At 37.7% G+C, this 24,555-nt stretch overlaps 2 protein-coding genes across 2 annotated transcripts; one reads left to right on the top strand and one right to left on the bottom strand.

Annotated features, from left to right (window-relative positions):
• Positions 1–56: 56 nt before the first annotated feature.
• On the top strand, positions 57–19,061 carry AKAP9 (A kinase (PRKA) anchor protein 9; the record flags this gene model as incomplete). The annotated part of the gene is made up of 19 exons (XM_009581376.1): positions 57–200; positions 589–1,032; positions 1,525–1,588; positions 2,292–2,410; positions 3,244–3,435; positions 4,341–4,529; positions 5,190–5,334; positions 6,077–6,296; positions 7,314–7,464; positions 8,373–9,041; positions 10,753–10,958; positions 11,872–11,980; positions 12,854–13,039; positions 13,599–13,799; positions 14,196–14,428; positions 15,436–15,521; positions 16,308–16,383; positions 17,666–17,805; positions 18,497–19,061. Coding segments are annotated over 19 exons (3,618 nt in total), but the record flags the coding sequence as incomplete, so codon positions are not given.
• Positions 19,062–20,190: 1,129 nt separating this feature from the next.
• LOC104070484 (lanosterol 14-alpha demethylase) lies at positions 20,191–24,144 on the bottom strand (the record flags this gene model as incomplete). The annotated part of the gene is made up of 6 exons (XM_009581375.1): positions 20,191–20,581; positions 21,258–21,426; positions 22,334–22,429; positions 23,031–23,226; positions 23,673–23,792; positions 23,970–24,144. Coding segments are annotated over 6 exons (935 nt in total), but the record flags the coding sequence as incomplete, so codon positions are not given.
• Between the last annotated feature and the right edge of the window lie 411 nt (positions 24,145–24,555).

Below are 24,555 nucleotides of genomic sequence, written 5' to 3'. Positions count from 1 at the left end.
TGATTCTATGATTCTATGATTCTTCACCATTTTCCGTATCTTGTGTTGCCATGTAGGTAGAAACACAACTCATGGAAAGTCAAAAAGAAAATGTGCTTATTAATGACCTTGAACTAGAGCAAGTTGAAGAAGCAGCTGCTGCTAAGGAAGAACTGAGCAGTTACAGAGAAAAAGCAGAAAAACTTCAGCAAGAACTAGCAGTAAGAACCAGATTGTTCCATATTGTATTTAAAGCAAATGATTATACAGGACTTACTGTGCAAATATGCATGCTATAGTTTTTTTAATCTTGTACTGAGAATGCCACTAAGAAAAACGGTCACTCAGTACCTACTGTCAGTGGAATAGAGCTGATGCTGTAGACCAAATCGTAACTTATTGCCAGAATACATAGTTTTACAGTCCACGATAGCACAACAGTGGATCTAGAGCTGTATTTCTTAGAAGGTAATATTTGTTACCATGTGTCATAACTGCTTTAAAATAGGACTAAACTGAGCTCTAATGGTATAGAGGATTGTCTGGGTTTTAGATTTCTTTTTTTTAAGTATTTGGAAGGACTGCAATTCAGGTTCTCCATATTTACAGATAAAAGAAGCAAGTCTGACACATCTTGAGGAAGACCTGTGCAAAGTCAAAGAGAATCTAGTTCAAGCAGAAGAGAGGCTTGCAAGTTACATGAGAAAGGACAAGGAAATGGCAAAAACTGAGAGCAAAAAGGATGCAGAAATATTGTGTGATTTGTCAACCAGTGAGTCTACTCTAATTAGAAAAAGCTCATCATCGCAAACAGACAAGACTGTGGAAATCAACAGCTGTATCCAGACTTCACCAGTCCTTGTTAAAAATGCAGAAGTCCAAATTGATTTGCAAAATGGATGTTCTTCAGAAGAGATTGCAGAGATCATAAGAGAATTTACTGAAAAAATCGACCAAATGCAAGAACTCCACGCTGCTGAAATCATGGACATGGAGACAAGGCATATCTCTGAATCTGAAGCATTAAAGAGAGAGAAATTTGTTGCAGTTCAGGTATTGACAGAAGAATGTAATACTTTAAAGGAAGTCATAGAAACTCTACGAGCTAAAGAGGCATGTATCCTATTTTATATTCATTGAACTACTGCAGTTCATGCTTTCGCTCCTGCTACAGAAATTCCCATTTAAAGTCTGTTAAGTGTGAACCACCACATGTTCACTATAAAGCTTTTATGTGTTCTAATGTTTCCATGGCCTAGGGAGAGATTGTGAACCCCTTCCTCAGCAATTTAAGTTTGGGAGCGTGTTTGACTATCAGATGCTTTCTTGTGCTACTGCCTTGGACCTGTCCTGCTCTGTGAAGTGGGGACAAGTGTAGGTCACCCTATTGAATGCCATCTTTCTCATCTCCATTTTCATTACTTTGATTGCAGGGGAAACTGGACAAAGAGGCTCATCTCATTTCCTGCTCCTTAGAATTAACTCCCTTACTGTGAGTGGGTGTGGGGTGATTAAAGATTTGATTGTTCTCTTTTCTAAATCTAGGGAATCCCAGTTTCTGGATTAGCACATTCTCCACCGTATCAAGCTAGAGATGGAGGTTCTAGTGGTAAGAAACTTGTTTTTATAAATTTCAAACAGCATTATAAATTAAATCTGCTTTTTTAATATTAAGTTTACCGTTAAAGAGTTTGCGTTCTAAGAAATAAGAACAGCTACTCCCCAGATCGAAGCAGAAGCCTGTCGCACTAAGAAAAGGTGCTGAGCATGCCATGTCTATTAATTTGCTACGGAAGGAAAATGACTAGAGTGGAGATGGGTTGAGTCGAGGCATCAGATGCTAATTTTTTTCTTCCCACTGGAGTTCCTATATTCTTATATATTACGTTATCCCTTCAGCATAGCTTCATCACCTCTGGAAAGAATGTAAAGCTACAGCTCCCTAGCAGTGGGAGGTGATGACAGGTACTGACTTCTCCAAGACCAATAAAAATTATTAATATGATTCTTTTCATAGGCAAAGGCTAAGCATATTAAGGGGGGGTCATTTGGCAGAAGTGTTTGTGCAAGTAGTTGTTTCTCTTTTAGAACTAAACTAGGATTTTTAAGTTTTGGTTTTTTAGCTTTGCTTTGCTGTTACTGCTTTGAAACTGAAAAAGAAAAACTATAAACAGGTAGTCTCCAGGCATAGAATCAACTCTGGTGACATGCAACCACTTGTTACAACAACAGACAAAAAAACTTTTTTGATGCCTGTTCTTCAAAGTTTCACAGTAATACGGCTTTCATGTTTTTCTCTCCTTTTATTTTAGACTCCAGTTCAGACTGGAGTCAAGGAATGTGTCTTGCTCAGACCCAGGGATCTGACGTGATATCTGAAGGAGTAGATGAAGGTGAAACTTCAACAGATGTACTTCCAAAAAAAATTAAGGTAAAATAGAACTGTGTGTTTTTACTATGGAACAAGAGTGATACTACCAAAAGCTTAGATTAGCTGCTGCTTGATTAGTGAAAAGAGAGCCATTTAGATAAGTTTTAAAGTGTTGGCTATTTTAATATATTTTAAAATACTTCTGATAAATGATGTGCATTTTTGCATGTTAAATTAGATTAAATATGAGTTTTCTAACTGTAGGCTTGTTCTCAGTTATGATTATGAGAAATGTAACTACTGTTAATTATAGTTTATTGTAGTTATTGTTATTAATGATAATTTCATGATCATATATTACACAATTTTGCAGATTTTGTTATTACAGGTGTAGAATAATATCTATATTATGAAAGTAAACAAATGTGTTTGTTATAAACAGTAAGGGTATCATGCTTTTAATTACATTAAAAAAAAAAAAACAAACCAAGTCTTTTGCAACAAAGCCCTAGCTTAATAGTTATTTCAAAAAGTGAATTGCAAAGCTCACTTGGAAGCTTCCCAGGACTTTGTTTTTAAAATGTCAGTTTCCATCAGCAGCGATTTTAAAATTTGAGTATTGTTTTGATAGATGAACTTTGGGAATTTTCATTTGAAACTGAGGAAAAATACACCTATTAAATAAGTTCTATTATTTGGCAGATATAAAGGGTGATACTTCTGTCTTTGATATGAGGAAGCTTTGATATAAGGAAACTATAAATAGTTTCCTTATGCTGATCAATTTAGAAGTACCAGTATTCCAATATGTATGAAATAAGATGATTATTATTGTTGTTGTTGTTGTTATCATTAGGACTGGCATTACTGATTTCTTTTTGTATTTATTGTAGGGTTTGCTGAGAGCAGTCCATCATGAAGGCATACAGGTGCTCTCTCTCACTGAATTTCCATATGGTGAAAGAGAGATGCCACCTCTTAAGCAAGAGCCAGAATCTTGGCTTGAGGAAAGGAAAGCTTTTCTGAGCACCATTTCATCTTTGAAAGACCTAATTGCAAAAATGCAACTTCATAGAGAAGCTGAGGTATAAATAATACCATAAGATTCTATCTAAATAAAAAATTATTTATGATAACCTTATAAGGCACATTCACAATTCAGGTTTAAATGCTCTAAATATACTTCTACAAGGCAAAAGGTTTCAAAAATATGCAGTAAAACTGCATGTCGCGCTTTTTGGTAGTAAAATATATCTTAAATTACAGCCTGCATTTGTTCTTCTGTGCATTGATAGCTTTTGACTGTATAGATCCACCTTTTAAAAATAATTCTATTTTGAAAACATGTTTCCAGTAGCAGTTAAAGTATATTTTCTAATGTTGTTATTTATTGGTGTAGTAGAATTTGGATGCTATTAAAAAGATACTGTACTGAGAGAAAAGAGGGGAAAAATTGTTTAAAATGTAACACAATATTAATCAGTAATCTGTTAAAACTTATTAAGACTTGCCTGTCGAGTTACCCCATTAGACTTTTAGATATATGTAGGTAGTTTCTATTACTTCTGCATTTCCTTCAGCATGCGAAGTGGGGGGGATTAACTTTATATCATTATAAAATTAAATCTTCTTCATACATAATATCTGCACACTACCACATAGCTCTGTGAGAGGAACATACATGTAATATCATAAAAATTAAAAGGATAGTGTGATACAGTAACATAAATACATGGGGCTAAGTTTTCAGTTATAAAAAGCTGAATTGCTTCCATCTAAAACACAGATAAAATTTTAGCATTTGTGCACACAGAAGAAATCATAACGTGTACAATAAATACATCCATTTGTATGAATGAATATTACGTAGCCGTTGAGTAAGAAAAGCTCAATATTCCACTGAAAACACACGCTTTACAGAAAATGATAATGACCATTCTTGATGTAATCTTTGGATTCTGCTGTTTAAATTGTTTTTATACCACTGTAGATTTATGCAAGTAGTGAATCTCCTGAAGGTGTCTCAGACTGGCGAGGAGAACTTCTGCGTGCTATTCAACAGCTTTTTGTGGGAGAACAAAACGTGCTTCTTGCTGCGTTTCAAACTGAACTTGCAGAACTGGGCACAAGAGATGCAGTGATATTGATGAATCAGTTAGAGCACAGGCTACAAGAGCAGGTAATATAAAACATACTTTAGTCAAAGTGTGTTTGTCTAAAACATTAGATTTTAATTTTGAATGTATAAATCCATTTAAAAATATATATGTATTAATAGTAGTTTTGACAGTCTAAGGGTGAAAACAAAGTAAGACTTCTAGGAAGAAGAGGTGCCTTCAGAAAGAAAATGTGGTGCAGGAAAGAGATTTCTGTGTGCACAAGCTATAGAAAAAATACAGCCTTCAGAGATCAATTTGAATTAAACACAGTTGACCTGAGCTTGATTTCATTAAGTTAATTAGAATTATGTTACACAGTCTAACAGAAAAAGGTAGCTTGTATATACGAAGCAAGTTGTAAGAAAAGGAAGTGATAAGGCTGCTATGGGACAGAGAGGGGTCAGTTATCTCCTCTGGAACATGGAAGGATTAGTGAGGAAAATTACAATTTGCTGTAAAAATGATAGCTCTTTTGATTCTATAATTCTGATGCCCAGTAGAGAAATAAAAATATAACAAGCAGTTCTTCCCAATATTATAATATTGCCTTAATTATGAATTAATTGAAAATGTTTTGAATATATATGCGCTATGAATATGTAAGTAAGTGTAATATCCACACCACAGATAATTCTAATAAAATCTGGAATTTTGTTTTTAAATGTTTCTAATGCTAATAGGCTACTAACCAGAGAGCAGCAATGGACTGTCTTCAGAATGCAGACAGAAGAAGTTTGCTGATGGAGATTCAAGTATTACATGCTCAGATGAACAGTAAGAAAAATAATCCAAAGAGAGAACAAGAGATTGATTCAAAAAGCCAAGGTGACTTCTGTGGTAATATTTGTCTATTTCTAAATGCTTTCATGGCTGTGCTCCTAATGTTGTAGGTGAAAAAATACTGACTTTCTTTGCTCTCTGATTTTGATACTCTTATTCTGAGCATGCATACTTTTCATCTTTTTCAATCTTATTGGACTAATTTTGCAAAAATTAAGATATGGTCTGTGTTCTTACGACTTGTATCAAATTGAAAGTGATACAAAGTTCTTTCAATTGCTATAAAAACTGGGCTTGTATTTTAAGGTTATTTTCCATGTACGCGCTTCAGTGTTCAGGTTCAACAGCTTTGAAATTATCTAAGTTGGTTAGTCAGTCATGGTGAGTAAACTAAGAAGCAATTAGAATGAACAACAAAAAGTTCAGAGAACAGGTATACTTTTAAATTAAGTAAATGCTCACTGTCAGTGTTCTGTCACAAAAATTTGGTCACAAGTATACATACATACCTAACTTCAGTCATGTTAGTCATAATCCAAATGATACATATTGATATGGTTGTGCACTTAGAAGTTTAAGAGTTGCAGTGATTCTTGGAAAGTATGAAAGATACTCCAGTATAAAAGGCATGGTTTTGCTTTCACTCCACTATTGAAAGAATATATTATTTTAAGATAGCACTCTTGATAGCTTTGTGGTCATTCTTTGTGCTAGGGGAAACTTTACCCAAATAGACAAGTGTTGTTTGTTTACTAAGTAATTTCCATATTAATGGTACTCTCCTTAGAAATGCTGGAGTACAATGTGCAGCAGAAGCAGTCACAGATATTGGAGATGCAAGTGGAGCTCCGGAGTATGAAGGACAGAGCAGCTGAGCTTCAGGAACAGCTGAATTCGGAGAGAATGATGGGTGCTGAGCTGAAGAATGAACTTGCACAAGCCAAACTAGAGCTTGAAACAACCCTAAAAGCACAGCACAAGCACTTCAAGGACCTAGAAACCATCAGGTGTGGCTTTCAGTGCCAAACTTTGCGTTGACAGTGAAGATGATCTTTTCTATGTTGTCTCAAATTATAATACTGATTTTATTAAGGAAGTTGATCTCATGTAGTGTAAATGCTTCTCAGTTTTTCTGTAAAACATATCTGACAAAAATAGACTTCTGTTCCATTTGACAAAAAATTTAATTCTATAGTTTAAGAAGATCTGATTCATAGTTAAATTTAATGATTTAGTAATATCAAGTTTCTTTTTAAATTTTGACACATTAGACTACTGTATACAAGCTAATAAGTATACCATATTTATTAAAGCTTTTTTTGCTTCTAAAACTAAACATGGGGAAAAAAATTACAGAGTTAGAATGACTTTGCAAGTACTTCCATATGAAATTCTGTAACTTTGAAGTGTTGCTTTGGCATGGTCAACAGCAGGAGTAACAGGCCAAATATTTGGCACTCAAGAAAGCCATTGTTATTTATGCCTGTACCAGATGGATGTCCCCATGTACGGAATCTTAAGATTCAGCTCAGAGATAACAAATTAAGACAGAGTTTAAATTGGTATTACTGTATAGATACCTTACAGCCTTTACAGACCATCAGGAGCAAGATTCTTTTGCAAATTGATGCAAAATTGATTTGCAAAAAAATGAAAATTCAGGGCATAGATTTTTTTTTTTTCCCCCAAGACAGATTTTTTTCCTTTGAGACACGTGTCAGCAAGATTCATTTCCCCTGCATTCTTTCAGGTTTTGGCCAGTGATTGGATTAAGTTGAACACTAGCTGCCTCTGTGCATTTTAATAAAAAATGGCAGCTACAAAGTTAGCACTTTCTGTCATTTTTGAGCTATGCAACTCTTTTTTTGAGTTAGGCTTGTTTTTCTGAATTGGCTTTTCACTGTTACTCTACTACACGACCAGTGTTTTCAGTGCACAAGATGGAATAAACATCAAGTAACTGATGTTACCATGATAGGATTAGAGCCATTGTCTAATCTAAAGGTTGCCCATTTCTCTTTTAGGACCGAAGTTAAAGAAAAAGCAGCTGAGCTAGATATTCTTAAGGATACAATGGCCAGTGAACAGAAAAAATCAAGAGAGCTACAGTGGGCTTTGGAAAAGGAAAAAGCTAAAATGAAACGCAGTGAGGAAAGAGGAAGAGAAGAGCTTGAGGTATTCCATAATCCCAAATGGCCTAGAACATCAAGGAGCACGCAAATATTCTTTTGGTTAACATTTTGTCTCAGCTTACATTTCTGTCCAATGTGTGCTCCATGTTGTGTCTTCAACAGCAGTATTATATCATCTAGAGCTGAAGAAAGATGTATAGAAGCTGTGTGGCAAAGAAAGAAAAAGGCCTGATGCAAATTCCATTTAAATCAATAGGAATTTTACAATTGCACTTTTCAGGGCCAAGATGAAAAAATTCTACTTTTTATAATAGCCCTCAGATATTCAAAGGGACAGGACACTGCTAACATGGCTACACCTAGCCCCCACTACAACCTAACTCATAAAAGACAGTATTTAAGAATATTATTTAAGGAGATGTATTCTTTGTCTCCATTTTAAAAGTCAGCAGTTTCACCTCATGAAAAACAAACTAGGGAGTTTACTTTAGGAGAAAATGTGTTAGTAGCTTCCTTGGTACCTCTGCAGTGTCTGATATGGTGAGGGAGAGAGCAGGTATCGTAGTACAATATTAAGACAAAAAAGCGATCACTTTAACAGCATAGATTTATTTGCAACTTGAAATCTTAACTTGCAAAATCACTTTTACAGTTTTAGAAAGTAAAAGCAGCTAGTTAACTTCAGAACTGCGGCCGTTTGTATCTCATTAAAAAGTATATGTTACAAATACTCTTTTATGAGATTATCTGATTTTACAGTAAAGACACCTGTAATATATTTTAATATCAGATGTAACTGCAGCATTCAGAGTATTGTCACATTAATTGTGAATAGCAAAACTTACTAAAAGCAACATGTGTAGAGGTAGCATATTTGCAATTTGCAGAAGGTAATGGAAAGTATACACAAATGGCTTTAATCAATTATTTTCTTCTGTTTTCTTATGGAAGGATTTAAAATTTTCACTTGAAGATCAAAACCAAAAGAACTTGCAGTTAACTAAACTTTTGGAGCAAGAGAAACAGCTGTCAACTGATCTGCAACAGAAAATTGAATCCCAAGAAGCACTCAGTGCTGCCCAGCTGTCACGTGAACGAGGCCGTAATTCTGAGTTGCAGGTGCTTCTTGAATCAGAGAAGGTTCGAGCTCTCGAAATAAGCAGTGCCCTAGAAAGGGAAAAAGAGCTATGTGCTCAGCTTCAAAGTGCTGAAGATAAGGGGCAAGCTGGAACACCTAATCCATCTGAGGAATTACTTAAAGAGCTACAGAAACAAATGGATGAAAAGCATGACCGTATAGTGGAGTTAGTAAGTGAGATGGAGAAGTATAAACTGGAATCTGTGCAAGTGAGACAGCAAATGGAAAAAGAAAGGCAGATCCAGAGGAAAGCATTACAAGCAGAACAAGATGCTAACATAACAGCACAGAAGAAACTCCATGAACTGGAGTCCAAAGTAGAAGACCTTCAGTGGCAACTTGGAGAAAAGAAGCAAGAAGTTCATAAATTAGGGAATGAAATAAAGAAGTTGCAGGAAATAATCCAAGAAGTACAGAAAAAAGAGCAGGAGAATGAAGGAAGAAAAGAAGCCGAAAGGACACCAAGCCACAATCCAAATGAGGTACAGTAGGACTGAGAGCAATGTGTAATACTGAACTGTGCAATTTAGCTTTTAATTCTTTTGTTCAATTAGCATTGTGTGTCACTGTGCCTTTACTCAATCTATAAAATAGCCTGCAGATTCAAAAATATGGGCACCAGGGAAAGGGAAAGCATTCCAGTTTTGCTACCTAAAATTATTCACACACATCCTCCGAGAATGAAGCTGTAGAGGTGTGTAAGGAGGAGCGTGAGCAGGAGAAATGCATCTGAATGTATACACACACTTTGTGTCTCAGTATAGGAAAAGAATATTCCCTGCACCCAGTCACAGGAATGAGCTATTCCTACTCAGGAATGCTCCAGGTCAGTGCTCTTAATCTTTAGTTCAAAAACCACAAGTGGTCTTTGAAACATATAAAAGCGATGTCCCAAGAACTTCAATAATTAAATGAGTAAGTAATCAAATAAGCATATGCATGAATATGTATAGAGGTAAAAAATTAATTTAAGAATTTAGCCTAGTTTTTAGATGAATGAAAGTTGGAACCACTGTTGCCTGTAAATTTTTCTCTCTCATAAAAGGTTTGGAAAGTTTTAAACTTATTTTTAAATTACTTTTAAAACTCTTTAGAAACTTCCCTGTAAGAGGTAACTTACCTGTAAGAGGGATGAGTGATTTGTGGATAGACCCAGAGAGGGTTGGCAGGAGACTTGCCTCTTTGCTGACCATGTTTTTGCCCATCCTGCCGTCATTCCATGCTTTTTGGCATCTGTCTGTCTGTGGAGCCAGGAAGGAAATGTTTCTCTTCATCTAATTTGGCTACTGGTTTTAATCTTCTGAAGCATTGGAAACTACCCACAGCTAGAGGCAGGATGTTGAGTGTATTGATAACTGTGATAGCATTAGTCTTCCTGCCATGCTCAGTTTGTGCACCTTGCTCTTCTGCTCAGAGGTAACTGCCAGCACTGCGGTCAACGAAGAGTCTTCCCTTGGATCGGGTTGGCAATGGCTGTTGGGGCTTTTTCCCCTCCTCGGCAGCAGACAGTATGATCTGCTTTCCAGGATCTGCCTGGAGTTTCAAATAATGAATCTCCTGCTGCTTCCTATGACATTTGCAACACCCTGCTTTTTTTCAATGGTACCACACCATGGTCAAATATCCAAAGGCACAGCCATAGACTCAGGTTTCCTTTTGAGGGCTAGCAGTTCTTCCATGGCCAGTGTCGGGGAGGGTGTTGGTGAGGGTGAGGAGCATATGTTCAGTGCATTGCTTCTCTTGTGGCAGCATCAGTGGTATGGTTGCCTGTGACTGTGGACTGAGCTCCATCACCATGGTGGGCTTTTCCAGTCCTGTTCCTCTGACTAAGGATTGGTCGCTGAAACACATGGGCACAGTTGCCCAAATTCCATGCACAACTGGTAAAGGAGCTGCTGGCGGAAGAAATAGAAGCTTGGTGGCTTCCTGCTGGCTGAGTTTGTGGAATGGATTCACACTGTAGCTGTATGATTGCTAGATCTTAGTCAAGAGAGGCATCACACTGTACCATTCACAAATAATAATTTAGTGGTACACTACAACAGCAGTGTAGTCACACTAAACTCCTCTCTGTGTCAGAATTGTTTGTTCTTCAATTTCTGGGTGTGTTTCAGAATCAAATCTGTCCATTTTAAAGCACTGGCCCACACGAATTCTATACATATGTGTATAAAAATACTTATTTATGTACAGACTACCTGGGATACACCCAATGACAGAACAAGAAATTGGGTTCTCCAGCAAAAAATGGAAGGAGCCGAGACAAATGAGTCAACCTACCCCACGCTGACGGGAGGAGGAGATCTCTCTGCTGCTACTGAAATTCTGGAAAATGTCAGACAAAAGCTGCAAAACGCATCTCCAAAGCTGAAGCAGTTGGCTCGGAAAGCCTCTAGCAGGTTAGACCAGTCTTCACCTACTTGGTTTTGTTAATAGCAACCAGCAAGCTAATATATTGGGTTTTAATCGTAATTCACAGACTGCAGGCCTAACTGATTTTGGAGTTGTTCTAGTTTTATAGTATATGCCATTACTTGAGATAGGCTGATGTAAGACAGGATCACAGAGTATCAAGTGCTGCTGTAAATCTTACATGTTTAATATGGTCCTTTATAAGTTACAGCAAAAATTTTTTTTTTTCCTCTGAAAAGTGATAAGGTTTATTTGGGTATGGTGTGGGTAGATAATTTTAAAACAATTTAGTAATGAAATAATTCACTGTGTAAAGGGACAAATATAGGGATTATTGGTATGGCTCATCCCCCTTGCTTCCCTCAGAAAAAATTAATATTTTATGGTCAAGTGAAACTGATCTTGATTCTTATTTTCTCAGTTACTATCTCCTTAAGAAAAAAAAAATAGCATGGTACCAGGTCCGTGGGAGTTTTGAATCTGTTTTTATTTTGCTGTGATGGTGATTTAATATTAAACATTCATTCTGAAACATTTGGGCAAAGCAAAATGCATTATTGAAATAATCTTGAAAATACCCTAAGATTTTGCTCACACAGATTCAACAAATTTCTGGGAAGCAGAACCACATTTTTAAATGTGCTTCATGTAGAACATCCTTTTCTCAAAATTATTGGAAACTGTTCTATGCAAATTCTTTATAAAATCGAGCCTGAATTTCATTTAGACTCTAATTTCATTTAGAGTCACTGAGCAGTCTTGAAAATGTTGCCATTCTCCAGTAACTATGCTGAAGTGACTTGCTAACGTCCCAGGGTGTGTGGATCAATGGAAAGTCCTGTCAGGCTGGCTCATGGTGTCAGACTATACCTGCTATTGAAACTGTCGCTTTTGTTTCAGATTACAGTTTGAAAAAGCAGATGATCAAGACTTCATTGCAATACAAAATGCTATTGAAGAAGTTATTTTAGAGCTGCAAAAACTGCCTGGATTGTCCTGTCTGGACGAGGTGAGAGTGCAATGTTGTAACTTTGGTGGGAGAGTTTGGATGATGAGCTGTGAGGGGGAAACCAGCTGTTTCACCAGCCAGGAGTTGTTAAGTCTGTACTTATCCAGGTCTGTACTTTATAGAGGAAAATCTGCTCCAGTGAGTCTTCTGATTTGGAGTTGGTGAAGTGTAAAAACCCCTTTCCTTTTATTTTTTCAATTGTAATTACCTTAATAGTGAATTTTAAAATTAAAACTTTTCCAGTTTAATTACAAATTTTTGGATCTCATGGTTTTTTCTTTAAGAAAAGATTTTCCTTTCAGCAGTATTTCTGTAACTGAGGAAACTTTTCTCAGTACTTCCCAATATTAAAATCAACATTTAGTATTTACTGTATTGTGTTGATACAACACATTTACTTAAACTGCCCTGTATTTACCAAAGGAAAGGCAGTCGAAGATTGAGTAGTGTGCACCTGTGTAAAAAATGAAATGAGGTAACCTGTTACAAAGACTTCAGCAATATTTGATTTTAACTGAGCTTGGCTAGGTCCTTACCTGCATTTTAAGCAAGTGTTTTCAATATGATTTGAAAAAAGCTTTGGAGGTTTTCTTTTCCTCTAAGTTAGATAAATCTAAACATAGTAGAAAAGCCTTGCAAATTGTTACAGCTGATACAATTGAGCTTGCCTGAAAATATTCCGCTGTGATATGCGGGATAAGCATAGAAGAGAAAGTCACATTAATCTATAGTTTACATGTACAATTATGTTTTCTTTATATAAGTTATTATGACGTTATTATCTATAAAAGTTTTTCACTGTAAGCCAGTTATTTTCAAGTTGGCAACTTGGATCTAATACAAGTTGTGTTTGGTTTTCTTTCTTCCTTCTAGCTGAAGCTCATGCTACCTCCGGGGACTCCATCTAGCTCATTGACTGAGAGGCTGCTGAGACAGAACGCTGAGCTGACAGGCTTTGTCAGCAGACTGAGTGAAGAAAAGAATAATTTGAGGAACGCTGTTATGAAACTGGAGGAAGAACTGAGAAGATACCAGCACAGACAACCTTCTGGAGACTACGTATGTCTTTAGTGGTGCTGATATAATGATGTATATATAGGCATAAAAGCATCGTTCTTTGTCCTAGTCACCTAAATGGGAGTGATCAAGCTGTCTGTGTTTCTTGGCTTCCCTCTGCAAAGTAAATAGGTGTGAGTTATTCTTGTCCTGTGGTCAATATATCTCGACTCACTCTGTTTACTGTAAACTTTGTGATTTTACCCAGCTTCTTTTTTTTTAATTGCTCTTTTCTTTTAAATTCCATGTGCTTCTCTTTTTGATCTGTATCTCATCACCATGATGAGTAGCAAATAGATCAAGATAGCTTCAGGATCATGAAGCTAGTATGATCCAATGCAGGGGATTTTTTCTGGAGAAGGTATATTTTTCTAGGACATTGATCAGGCTCCTAAATTCACTGCTTCTGAGGTGTTAGGATGCAAGAGTGGCCTCAAATCCAATCAGTGGGTAGTTTTTCTTTCATTATTTTTATGAGCTCTCCACCAAACCAATGACTAGAATGACACAGCTCAAGCGTTTCCAAACTGTGTGGTTCAAATTCAGTTTCTTTCGTCTTCAGTCTTCTAGACGCTCATCGGATGTTGGAATTAATATCGATACTCTTGTTGCCTCTGAGAAGGAAATTTGGAACAGAGAAAAGCTGTCACTGCAGAAATCTTTGAAACAAGCCGATGCGGAGCTCTCCAAGCTGCGAGCAGAGCTCAGGAGCGAAGCTTTCCTCAGAGAACTGGGGTCAGATTCTGAAAATGCTGTTTTAAGGGTAGGAAGACTTTGTTGCCTGCATACTAACTAAAGCTGCTTTTTTCATTTTGATTTGGGCGTATTTTTCATTGTGTTCACTCTGCTTATTCTAAGTAAACAGGTATTAATTCAGTTTCAAAATTTTCATCCTCAGATACCTGACTGTTAGTTTTTCTCCCCAAGAATGATATGTAAGCACCTATGTTGTCCTTTTGTGTGTGCTCTATTTCTTGCTGCTCAGGTGATCGTCAAGTTATGAAGCTACATTCAACAAGTGTGAGCAGTAGTGCAGTCTTCTCCACGATAGCAAGAAATGAATAGTCACAGAAATGCTGTAGGAGTAATGATGTCAAAAGTCATAGAACTGTGATAATTCTTGGAGCTTATGGGGCCTTTTTTCTTTTTCTTGTTGTAGAGGGTTTATGGCAAATACCTACGGGCAGAGAGCTTTCGGAAAGCTCTCATATATCAGAAAAAATATTTGCTGCTGTTACTAGGCGGATTCCAGGAGTGCGAAGAAGCCACGCTGGCCCTCATTGCACGAATGGGTGGACAGCCTTCCTACACAGACCTCGAAATCATCACACATCATTCAAAGGGTTTTACAAGATTTCGCTCTGCAGTCAGAGTGTCCATTGCAATTTCAAGGTAAACTGGAGGAAGTTAGATTTCGAACAGATAAGACTGTGCAGTTTAATGTACACTTTTCTAGCTCTCTAGTGGAATCTAGAAATTCTCATGTTCCATCCTGTTTAAATTACACATTTTTGGTGGTCATGAATATAGTAGATACTGTATAGGGTGACAAGTTGAGCAGAGCATAGGTAAAATCTGTAATAGGAATAAGCAGTCTGACTGTAGTTGAAAATGGCTGTGTATTTGATAATCAATCAAAGATGGAGTGTATTGGATAAAGTCATAATATTAGAAAAAAAATTACTAGCAATTCTAGGTTATGCAGTTATTTACAAAGGTATTTTCTGCAACTTAATTTCCTTTAAAGGCTAAATTCTTACATGCAAGTACAGATTTATGAACCAATTTTATCCATCTGGGTAGTCCTTTGAATTCACAAGACTTTAGGTCTCAGAGTGAGGATGAATAGGAATAGATGAGGAAGAAAAGTGAAGGTTATTACTGCATAGTACTGCCATGTTGCTAGCGAACCTTCTTCACAAAAGTTTGAACCCCCAGGCACTTCTGCTTGCTATTGATCTGAGCCTTGTGTGTATTATAAATTCAAGGAACTATTCATATACCTGTTGTAAGTAAGGTTTTTACTCATAGCGCTCCGCGGTCTCAATTTTGGGGATGCGACAGGGCAAAAAGTCTATTTAGTATGATTTTAAAATGCTGATGCCCTGTTGCTTAGGTGCTTGAGCCATGTGCTGTCCACTTGGACTTATGCAGCACCTCTGGAATCACTGGGATTGCAGAGATGAAGCTGAAAGCAGATTTGGACAAAAGATGTTTTTCTTAGGGATGTGTATAAGAATGTTTTCTACTTGATCTTCAGGTTTTAGACGCCCATCCATTAATTTTGCTTGGTGTCCAAGAAATTCTTATGCCTGCTAGAATACAACAAGCAGTTTATTTTTAGCAGACTATTTCATTTATCCTGAAGTATTCTTTTTTTTTTTAAATTTGAAATGCAGAATGAAGTTCCTGGTCCGTCGATGGCACAGAGTTACAGGTTCTGGTATACTAAGTATCAATAGGGATGTCTTTAGCCAGAACACAGGTAAATCATAGTAATGACTGGAAAAACGGTATTCACAAGTCACACCACTGCTAAATGGAGATGGTTTTTAATTTGTATTTTCCTCATGTGGAATGAACAGGGTGCTGCTCCCCTCCCTTTTGCTATAATTGCTTGGATTAACCTATTTCTCAGGTTTCTGAGAGTTTCCATGCTTAGCACAGACAGGAATTTATTTGCTTTCTCTTCAATCTTGTTTTGCTCCGTTGTGGGTGGGATTTAAAAAAATATGGCAACTTGCCCTATGGAGAGTGTTTGTAAACACAATTTTAGCAGCGTCACTGGGTTCTCTTAAGAGATCTGCACCCCCGTCTCTGAGAGGGGATGCTGAGGACAAGGACGGACAGAGGAATTGTAGCAACTACAGGTCCCCCACAGTGGCAACAGAGCCTATTGACCAGCCCTCTCTGGTCTTTTCCTCAGAACAAAAGCCTGTCATTCTTTTGTTATAGCTTAAAGTTTGGGAAATCTGGTTTTCTGTTTGCTTTTTGGTAGGAGCCTAGGGAGAATCAGAAGCTTTTTTATTAATTCCTGGCTATCTAGGTCTGCACTAAAACCTTGTCCTGCTCAGTCTGTGAGAGTTCTCTTATTGAGAGAATCATCAGTGAGGCCAGGATTTTACCTCTGGTTTTCTCTGAAGCAGTCTGAAAGTGGTCTACATTTGTTAAACACCATTTTTGTGATATGCAAACAGAAAACTCACATTTGATATTCCCAGTAAAGTGCAAAAGGTTTCAGTTTTCAAGACATTGCTTTTTATATTTCTAGGTAATGAATTACGGCCTGATTCATTCTCTGGTGGCATGGATCTTTATGGAGAACAAAGGCATTCCTATAGATCCAGGTCAGACATGGAATCTCCTAGATCTCCTCTAAACTTTCAACATAAGTACGTTTTATTTTAGATTATTATTCTCTGTCAGAACACTGTTTAACTAAATGAATGCATCAGTGCTTCCTGCTAAGGTTTGTAATCTTTGATGCCGTAAGATTTTTTACTTTTTTTGTAAGGATACATAACAAATTACATCTCAGGCCTTCAGTGTGCGTTTACTCATCGCCTGATCAAGGCCAAAGCTTGCAGACTTCTGCTGTCTGATTTATGTCATGTTCTTGGAAGTGGTGATAGATGACTGGACGGAGCTATGTTTACCTATCTCTGTAGAGCCTAGGCTTTGGGACTAAGCAAACCTCTGCTGCCTGTCCACCTTTCTGGTGGGCAGCCCGGTGTGGTGTGGGGAGGGGCTGCCTCAGGTGCCCTCAGCTGAAGGAAAGGAAAAGCAAGGCCAGGGAAAAGCAGGGCCAGGGAAAAGCTTGCCGTGGCTGGGGAGGGTCATCCTGTTACTGTGGGCTGGGGGGAATTACTGTGGCCTTGTGGCCAGAGCGTGGGTGGGAGCTGCTTGGTAGCTCTGCCATTTGTTCTTGATTAAACCCCTTTGGACGGCTGTACTAAGCCGTGATACCAGAGGTATCAGTGAATTGGATGCCAGTGAAACCAGGTATTTTTCACCAAAGGCAAGGTTTTTAGGAGTGCCATCAGCCTTTGATGACTTCATACAGAGTTGTGGGCTCTGAGCTTTACTGAATATCAGATTCTTGCCATTTTGGATCTTTACTTTTATATAAACCACCTCAACATTTGTAATCTGAGTTTGTGGCGACCGTAACAGTTTACATGGAAAAAATGTTTCATCTATTTTAGCCACTTTCAATTTTTACTTATAGAGTAACGAAGAGAGACAGAATCCTGTAAAAATGGCTGTGTCCTTGTTCACACAAGCAGCTTAGTAGAAAAGCAAACTTGAATCAACCACGGCTTCTGCTGCAGTCTCAGTAGGAATTTGCTGGTCAGTCTTTGTCCCAAAGCAAGGCAGCAACAAACCAGGTGCAGTAAAAAGAAAAGGCAACTGGGAAAAGTGGTTTCTCTGGGGGAGGCAGTATGATGGCTTGGGCAATAAATGGCAGGGAGGTTAAATGGCTATGATGTGCTGGCTACCACAAGGGTAAGTTACAGGACATGCAGTCAGTAAGGTATCCCTACTTAGAGTATTTTGCTGTGTCTGCTGATACTTTCATTTTATTTGAAATTTTGCTTTTTAAAAACATTTGTGTTCTTCTGCCCCTAGGTTCCACGGTATGCATGCTGATTTAAACCCAGTCTCTTTCGCCTGTTCTCAACTGCAGAACTATGATCCTGAAAGAGCTTTAACAGATTACATCCATCGGCTGGAGGCACTACAAAGGCGACTTGGCAGCGTGCAGTCAGGTAAGGGCTCAGGCAGTCCTCCCCGTCACTCCTGGGTAGCACAAGGCACGGTTCCAAGTTAGAAAGTGTGTGCTGGTTCTCTGAGATACGTAACAAACATCTTTGATTTTAGGCATTTTCAGCCTTAAACAAGAGGCTATTCTGAGCTGTAGCAAAAAGCTCGTTAAAAAGAAAATTGTAAAATTCTTTGCAGGGAGACACACAAGTGTGCTTTAATGACAGATTTTCAGTTTATTGGTACCACTTTAACTCTCCCTGATCTCTAATAAATGTGCAGCAAGGATTCAGTTGGCATCTTACTAAGATTTTAAGCTGGATGGAGAAAAATGTACCCCAAAGATTGGGGTATGGGAGTACAAGGGGAATTTCTTCTCCTGCCACTTTGATTACAGAAGTTACAGCCTTTTTGTCCCATAGATAATGGTAATTTTTGTGCTGTAAAAGGAATACGTCAAGAAAATTGTCAGATCAATGGGACTTAATTTATCAAACTTGATGTGGGGATGATTTTTGCAGTTACTGTGTTAAAGTCTTAACTTCAGTATAAAATCCATCATTTGAGGAAGTTTTGTCCTTAAAAGATTTCCCATGTAAAATCTTTCACGCTTATTCAGCTGAATAACATGTCATTGGTGAATTCTCATCTACTTATTCCAGGTAATCTTGATGAAAATCTTTCTCCGTCTTACAGGTTCGACTTCATACACTCAGTTGCACGCGGGTATGAGAAGATAATAATACCCTTCCAACATCTCCACCACTGGCAGTGATGTTAATGGATTGCCTTCTGTAAATCTGTGCTCTTTCTGTGCTTTTGTATAATGTGTATATTGTGGGACCAATATGAACACAGCTATACGAATGTATACAGTTCCATCCTGACACACCCACGCAGACTGGGATTTATGTATATAGGCCCTTTGTGTTCATGAAAAAAAAAAAACAAAACCAAAAAAACCCCACCATTAAATGACATGTATATTTGTGGAATGCTAATTTAAATGATTAACTTATGAAGTGTGTATTTATCAGAAGGGTGCAAAGATGATACCTGTGTATTAATGAAATTGAGCTACATTCAGCAAAGTTTACTTGCACTTTTTCTGTCAAGGCTACTGAAGTTACATGACTCGTAATATTTGCTACTGGCAGTGCAGACAGAATATCACTCGTAGAGACCTATTTTTGTAATGGTAGAAGTTTTGAATTTTATGGGTATTTTGTCAAAGTACTGAAATAAAGATGACTTCATGCTTTTAACTGTGTTCAAGAACCACTCCCATATTCACACTGAAAAGGTTGCTCCTACCTGCGCTCCTGCTCGTGGTGGCTGCAGCTTTACTTTTCAGATTCCAAAACAGTGCTACTAATGAGAAGAGAGGACAGGTACAAGCTTGCTTTCTGAAGACCCTGGTCACATCTGGCAGGGCTGGCAGGGAAGATACTGCGCTCCCTCAGTTGCTGTGACCGATACAAACGCAAGGTTTTATAACAGTTATAGCCGAGCTTAGAACAGGAAGGATGGGGCAAAGCCCTTGCTCCAGTAAGCACTGATGAAGGCGGGGAGCTCTATGTATGACCAACTTCATACTTGAAAGAAAGAAAGGAGTTTATTACACATTTACTTAGAAAAGCTTTTCAGAATTGACAGGGTTGAGCACAGAAAACTTCCACAGAGGCTTGTTTATAAATTTAATTCAAAATTCCTGTGAGCCAAAGCTCACTACCATTTATCATCACCACTCTTGAACCAAACACCATTTGACAGTCGGGCATGAGTCAGTACAAAGGGGGACCACATTCAGCTATTTCACTTAATTTGTGACCATTTTATACACGAACATGTTATTTACAAAACTAATGTTGTTTTATCATCACATTGTTACTTTCACGCTTACATCAAGCTTCCAGAGCTCATTACTTTCAGAAGTTTTTTTTAGAAAATTATTTGTTGCTTTCTGAACCTAAGCATTTTGCAACTGCTTCAAGTTAGACATTTAAGTCATTTATTCTTAGAAAAGACATCTTTGTGAACATTTTGTAGTCTCCCTACCATCTGCTGTACAGTAACATTTTTTTAAATAAGTACGTGGGCACTTCCAAGAAGCAGCCAAGACCACACGTAGTCCGCTTGCGACAGAATGACACGTATCAAAGGTGGGGCACCACCAAGCACATTCCCCCTCCGTGCCTGTTCCCTGATGGATTTACTGTAATTGGATACAGAAGTAAGGTACACAGTAAGTAAGTTACCCCTGGTTATCTGGGGAAAAGTAATCTTCAATTATTTCTCAAAAGCAAAGAGTTCTATTTATAGAAATGACTTATTTCTTCACCTTAAGTTGGCATGCACCTTAAAAGTGTTACACCAATAGAAAACACACTTTTTCTTTAAAAATGCAATGAGAAATTTGTAGAACAAGCAGTTATACACAGCAGCATTAAATGGTGCGGGCAAACAAAACAGATGCATTTGGTAGATTATTGTTGCTTTCCTAAAAGTAGATGCAACAGCTTCCATTTGCCACTCATTTTGTCACAATTTTATTCAAAAGTTAGTTTACACAACTTAAATAATAAGGTTTTAGCTCCAGAATTTACAGTGACCTCCTCTTATATCTGATAACGGGGTTATTAGGTGTGTGTATCATTGTTGTATAATTTATAGTCGGAAAATAGTCATTGATGAGATCAAATTCATACAAACGAAGCAAAGTAGACCAAATAGTCTTAATCTGAACATAAGCAAAGTTTTCTCCAATGCAGCGATGACGGCCTAGAAGGAAAGCCACAAAAAGCAGTTAGAATACTTAGTTATGAAATCACCTTTGACAACAAGCTAACTGTAAAAATTTTATGCGGAGAGTAATTGCTACTCTCCTTTCTAAACAAGGTGAGGCTCTGATGCTGCACATACACCACGATGTAACTCCATCAAAGTCTTGTTTCTATAAGCTGTCTCTGCATAAAACAGGCTGAGTAATTTGGATGAGATTGTGGTGTTCTGTCCTCAGCAGAAAGTGTTAATTTATGTATCACCAAAGAAGCATTTGCAACACTCAGAAAAGATATCAGCTATGACCATATTGTGGTGATATTTGCAAACTGTTTTGGCTGTTAGGACTCTATGCAGAGTTTTGCTCTGCCTTAAACTGACTATGTATTACCAGGTTTTTACCTTGACTTAAAAAGCCTTTAATCAAGTATCACACGTGCTAACCTAAAGATTTGTTTTGATTGCTACTCCAAATGATACACACTAATGCAAAACTATCGACTTCATTCTTTTAACAGCACTTTCACTGTAAGAAAACTTTCAGGCAGCAATAGAAAGAAAAAAATATATCCTCAGATGCTACAGCGTGGGGAGGTGCTGTATGAGACAACCAACGACCAGTATGAGCCCCTCCAGTAGACAATCACTCAGGAAGGCGCTGCCTTTTCTTACTCACCAGCACCAAATGGAACATATGCAAATTTCTCTCCAGCTGCTGGGTTATCTTGGAGGTACCGGTCAGGCTTGAAGTCTAGAGCGTCTTTCCAGGTGTCCCTGAGTCTGTGGTTAACAGTGGGAGATACACAGACCTGATGGCCGGGGGGAATATTATATCCAGCAACAGTCTACAAGACAAGACCCCACACAACACAAAATTTCTCCATTTTTCTTTTTAAAGCGTTACCTGAAGTGCTATATCATGAGGCTTGAATTTCAACAGATATTTTGGCTAAGCTAATTTAAAATCAATGCAGCCTAATACTTTATTGTTTTAATTGTACAGGGCACAATGTTCAAGTAGTTGCAGGAACCTTTCAGCTGCTTTAACAAGGCTGGCAATTCTACAGAAAGAATTTTTAAAAAATGAATTAACTTGAAATTTGTTGAAAGCATTTGTCATGGGAGGGACAATCTTTTAATACTTTCTGTCTTATTTGTACAAACAGCAAGTTTTCTTTCAGATTTACCTAGCTTGTCTTGTATTAAGTGCAAGCAGAATTTTTCCAAGATAGCTATTAAAAATACCTGGCAAACAAAAAAAATCTTTACATGGTATCACCAAACTAAGAACTCAAGTGAGACTGATAACTAACAGAAAGGGTCAGTTTTGCTGAGTAAGACTGCAAGAGGCTGTTACTAGGTCCCTCAGAGCCTTCACTTCTCCAGGCTCAACAAACCCTGTTCCCTCAGCCTCTCCTCACAGGACAAGCGCTGCAACCCCATACCATCTTGGTGGCCCTCTGCTTGCTTCACTTCATCATAATCTTGATTGCTGGAGGCCAGAGGGGTCCAAAACTGGACACAAATAATGCCAGATGAAGGTAACACTATCAAGTTCAAGGTATTAACTGCTTTTCTCAATCAACACCGGCTACACTCCCACTGATACAACCCAGCATACCATCAGCTTTCATCCCTGCCAGCAAACACGTCTCACTTGTGTTTTTCCTTCTGCCAACCAGGACACCCCCTGCCCAGCCTTTTCCAGTCCTGTTCTACTAAAGTGAAGGTAGCTCCAACAAGTGTACTCACTTGGGGAGTTCTGGCCATTCTCATCATGGTCATTATAGGAGGTCTAAGCCTTAAAGTTTCTTTTAGACAGCGATCCAGCAAACTGAGATCCTTGAGCTGAAAATACAGAGAAAATGATATATCAAAATATAGACAAGTTTATTCAACACAAACAAAATGGTATTTTACACAATTTAAAAATAAATTAAAAAAAAAAATCAAAGGTAAGCAGCTCATATTTACATGTACTTCATTAGCTACCCTGATAGTTTTTTTTTTTCTTTCATTTGATTCAATTAAGAAGGAAAAAATCTCTGAGCAGTGCAATCAATTATGACTAGTTTCTTACTAATCCTAATCTGTCTCACGAGTGTTTTTGATGCCTAATTAAAGAACAAGGTCACACTGCATCCCTTTCCTCAGTGGGAATATGAGGACCTTCCTCCTCTACAGAACTATCATTCCTTCAACAGAAATTGTAGGAACTGTAATTTCCTTAATCAACACTGATTAAAAAAATAGTAGCAGTTGAAAATTTACTTGGAGAGGAGGAGATGGAGGAGATATATTGGCAGTGTTATCACAGAGTGACTGTGCCAGATTATTATTCTAACACAAAGCATATGACTATATTTCACTTTTGTTTGTTGGTTTTGGTTTCTGGTTTTGTTTTTTAATAAGCATCTAAAAGTATATAGGAATAATGTAACATACAAACCTGGTCATAAGTTAATGGTGGCAAGTCATCCCCACAAACTGCTTTTTGTTCTGCATAGCACTGTTCCTGTATTGATTTGTCTCTGGCTATGAAGAAGCCAAGCCAGGCACTGGTGGTGGAGGAAGTGTGCTGCCCCGCTAGGAGCAACCCGATAAGCATTCCAGCAATTTCATCATCTGTCAGTGGACGGCCATCCCTAGGTTGAAGGGTGTTAGGTTAGAGCTTCATTTGATCAGGTTTCCAGTTATGGTAGTATTTACAGATTCTTCTAATGTACTTCTTTCTCCTTCTTCTCTTTTGTTGCCTACTCTAAACAGAGCAGCAAAAGATCAAGGGGTAGGAGAAGGGAGAACAGAGGGAGAGAGACTCTCTAGGAGCCTAAAGAACATCATTACTGAAAGCCAGCAAAGTCAAAGGAAGCAACCTTGTGACCACTGATGAAAATCTCAGATTCTAAATAACAATTTACAAGTAAAGTTTTTAAGCTGTTTTTAAGAATACAGCTTGGACCAATTGCTGGCAGCAAAAACAATTCAGAACATGTGGGAATATTTCTTATTTTTTGGTAGATAGTTTTAACTAAAGAGCTCAAAGCTAAAATAAAACATCTATAAATGACAATTCTTTAAACCCTTTGCTTACTTGTATGAAGCATCAAGTAGAGTTTGGAGAACGTCATCTTCCTTTTCCTCAGACTTTCGACGTTTCTGTATAACCTTGTAGAAAATATTCTTTATTTCTTTGTGTGCTCGATCTCGACGTCTGCAATTCAAAACACTTCTATTAGCAACTTTGTATAAAGTAACACATAAAATGCTTATGAGGATTTATTGGGACGTCTAGAATAGCTTACAAACAAGAAATGGGGTGGGGGGGAATCCAAACAACAAAGACGTTTAGATAAAATGCTTAAGTTGCTTCATCTGTTATTTCTCGTACCTGAAGCTCGGCAGAGGTAGCCAACCTGGCAGAAGCCAGGCAGCGTGAGTAAAACCCCCATCCAAATCGGCATACAGCTGAGCCACCTTCTCATTCAGTAAGCTTCTTATTTCTTTCCCATGTAAGCAATGACTTGCTGTCAAAATGATAAGTTCTGAAAGGGCTTCAAACAGGTCTGAGGAAAGATTTGAAAAATGTTACTGAAGATGCATTTCAGGCGAGATGTTATGTTTTACAGGTTATTCTTTATTTTTATTTTGTAGAGGAGAAAAATAAGTAACTGGACACATTAGTAATTTTAAAGAGAGTTTTAGATTGTTTTACTAGAAGAACAAAGCATCTAATTTTGAATTTCTCAGTGCCTATCAGGTCTCTCTTCAAACAACTTTTTAATTAGACTAGTGATTTCAATAGCTTTTTTCTAAGGTATTTCTTTCTGGCAATTTTTCTAGGAGAGCTAGTAATCCTTCCAAAGTAAGACATGCAGCACAAGCTCAGTCCTTAATAAATACGAAATAAGTCGTACAAAAACTTAACCTTGAAATCCAAATCCATGGGAAACCAGTTAGTTTTGCTGCTCGCTGAA

Source organism: Fulmarus glacialis, unplaced genomic scaffold, assembly GCF_000690835.1.
Source record: "Fulmarus glacialis isolate BGI_N327 unplaced genomic scaffold, ASM69083v1 scaffold46557, whole genome shotgun sequence".
NCBI classification, from domain to species: Eukaryota; Metazoa; Chordata; class Aves; order Procellariiformes; family Procellariidae; genus Fulmarus; species Fulmarus glacialis.
This window is presented reverse-complemented; position numbering and strand designations above follow the sequence as displayed.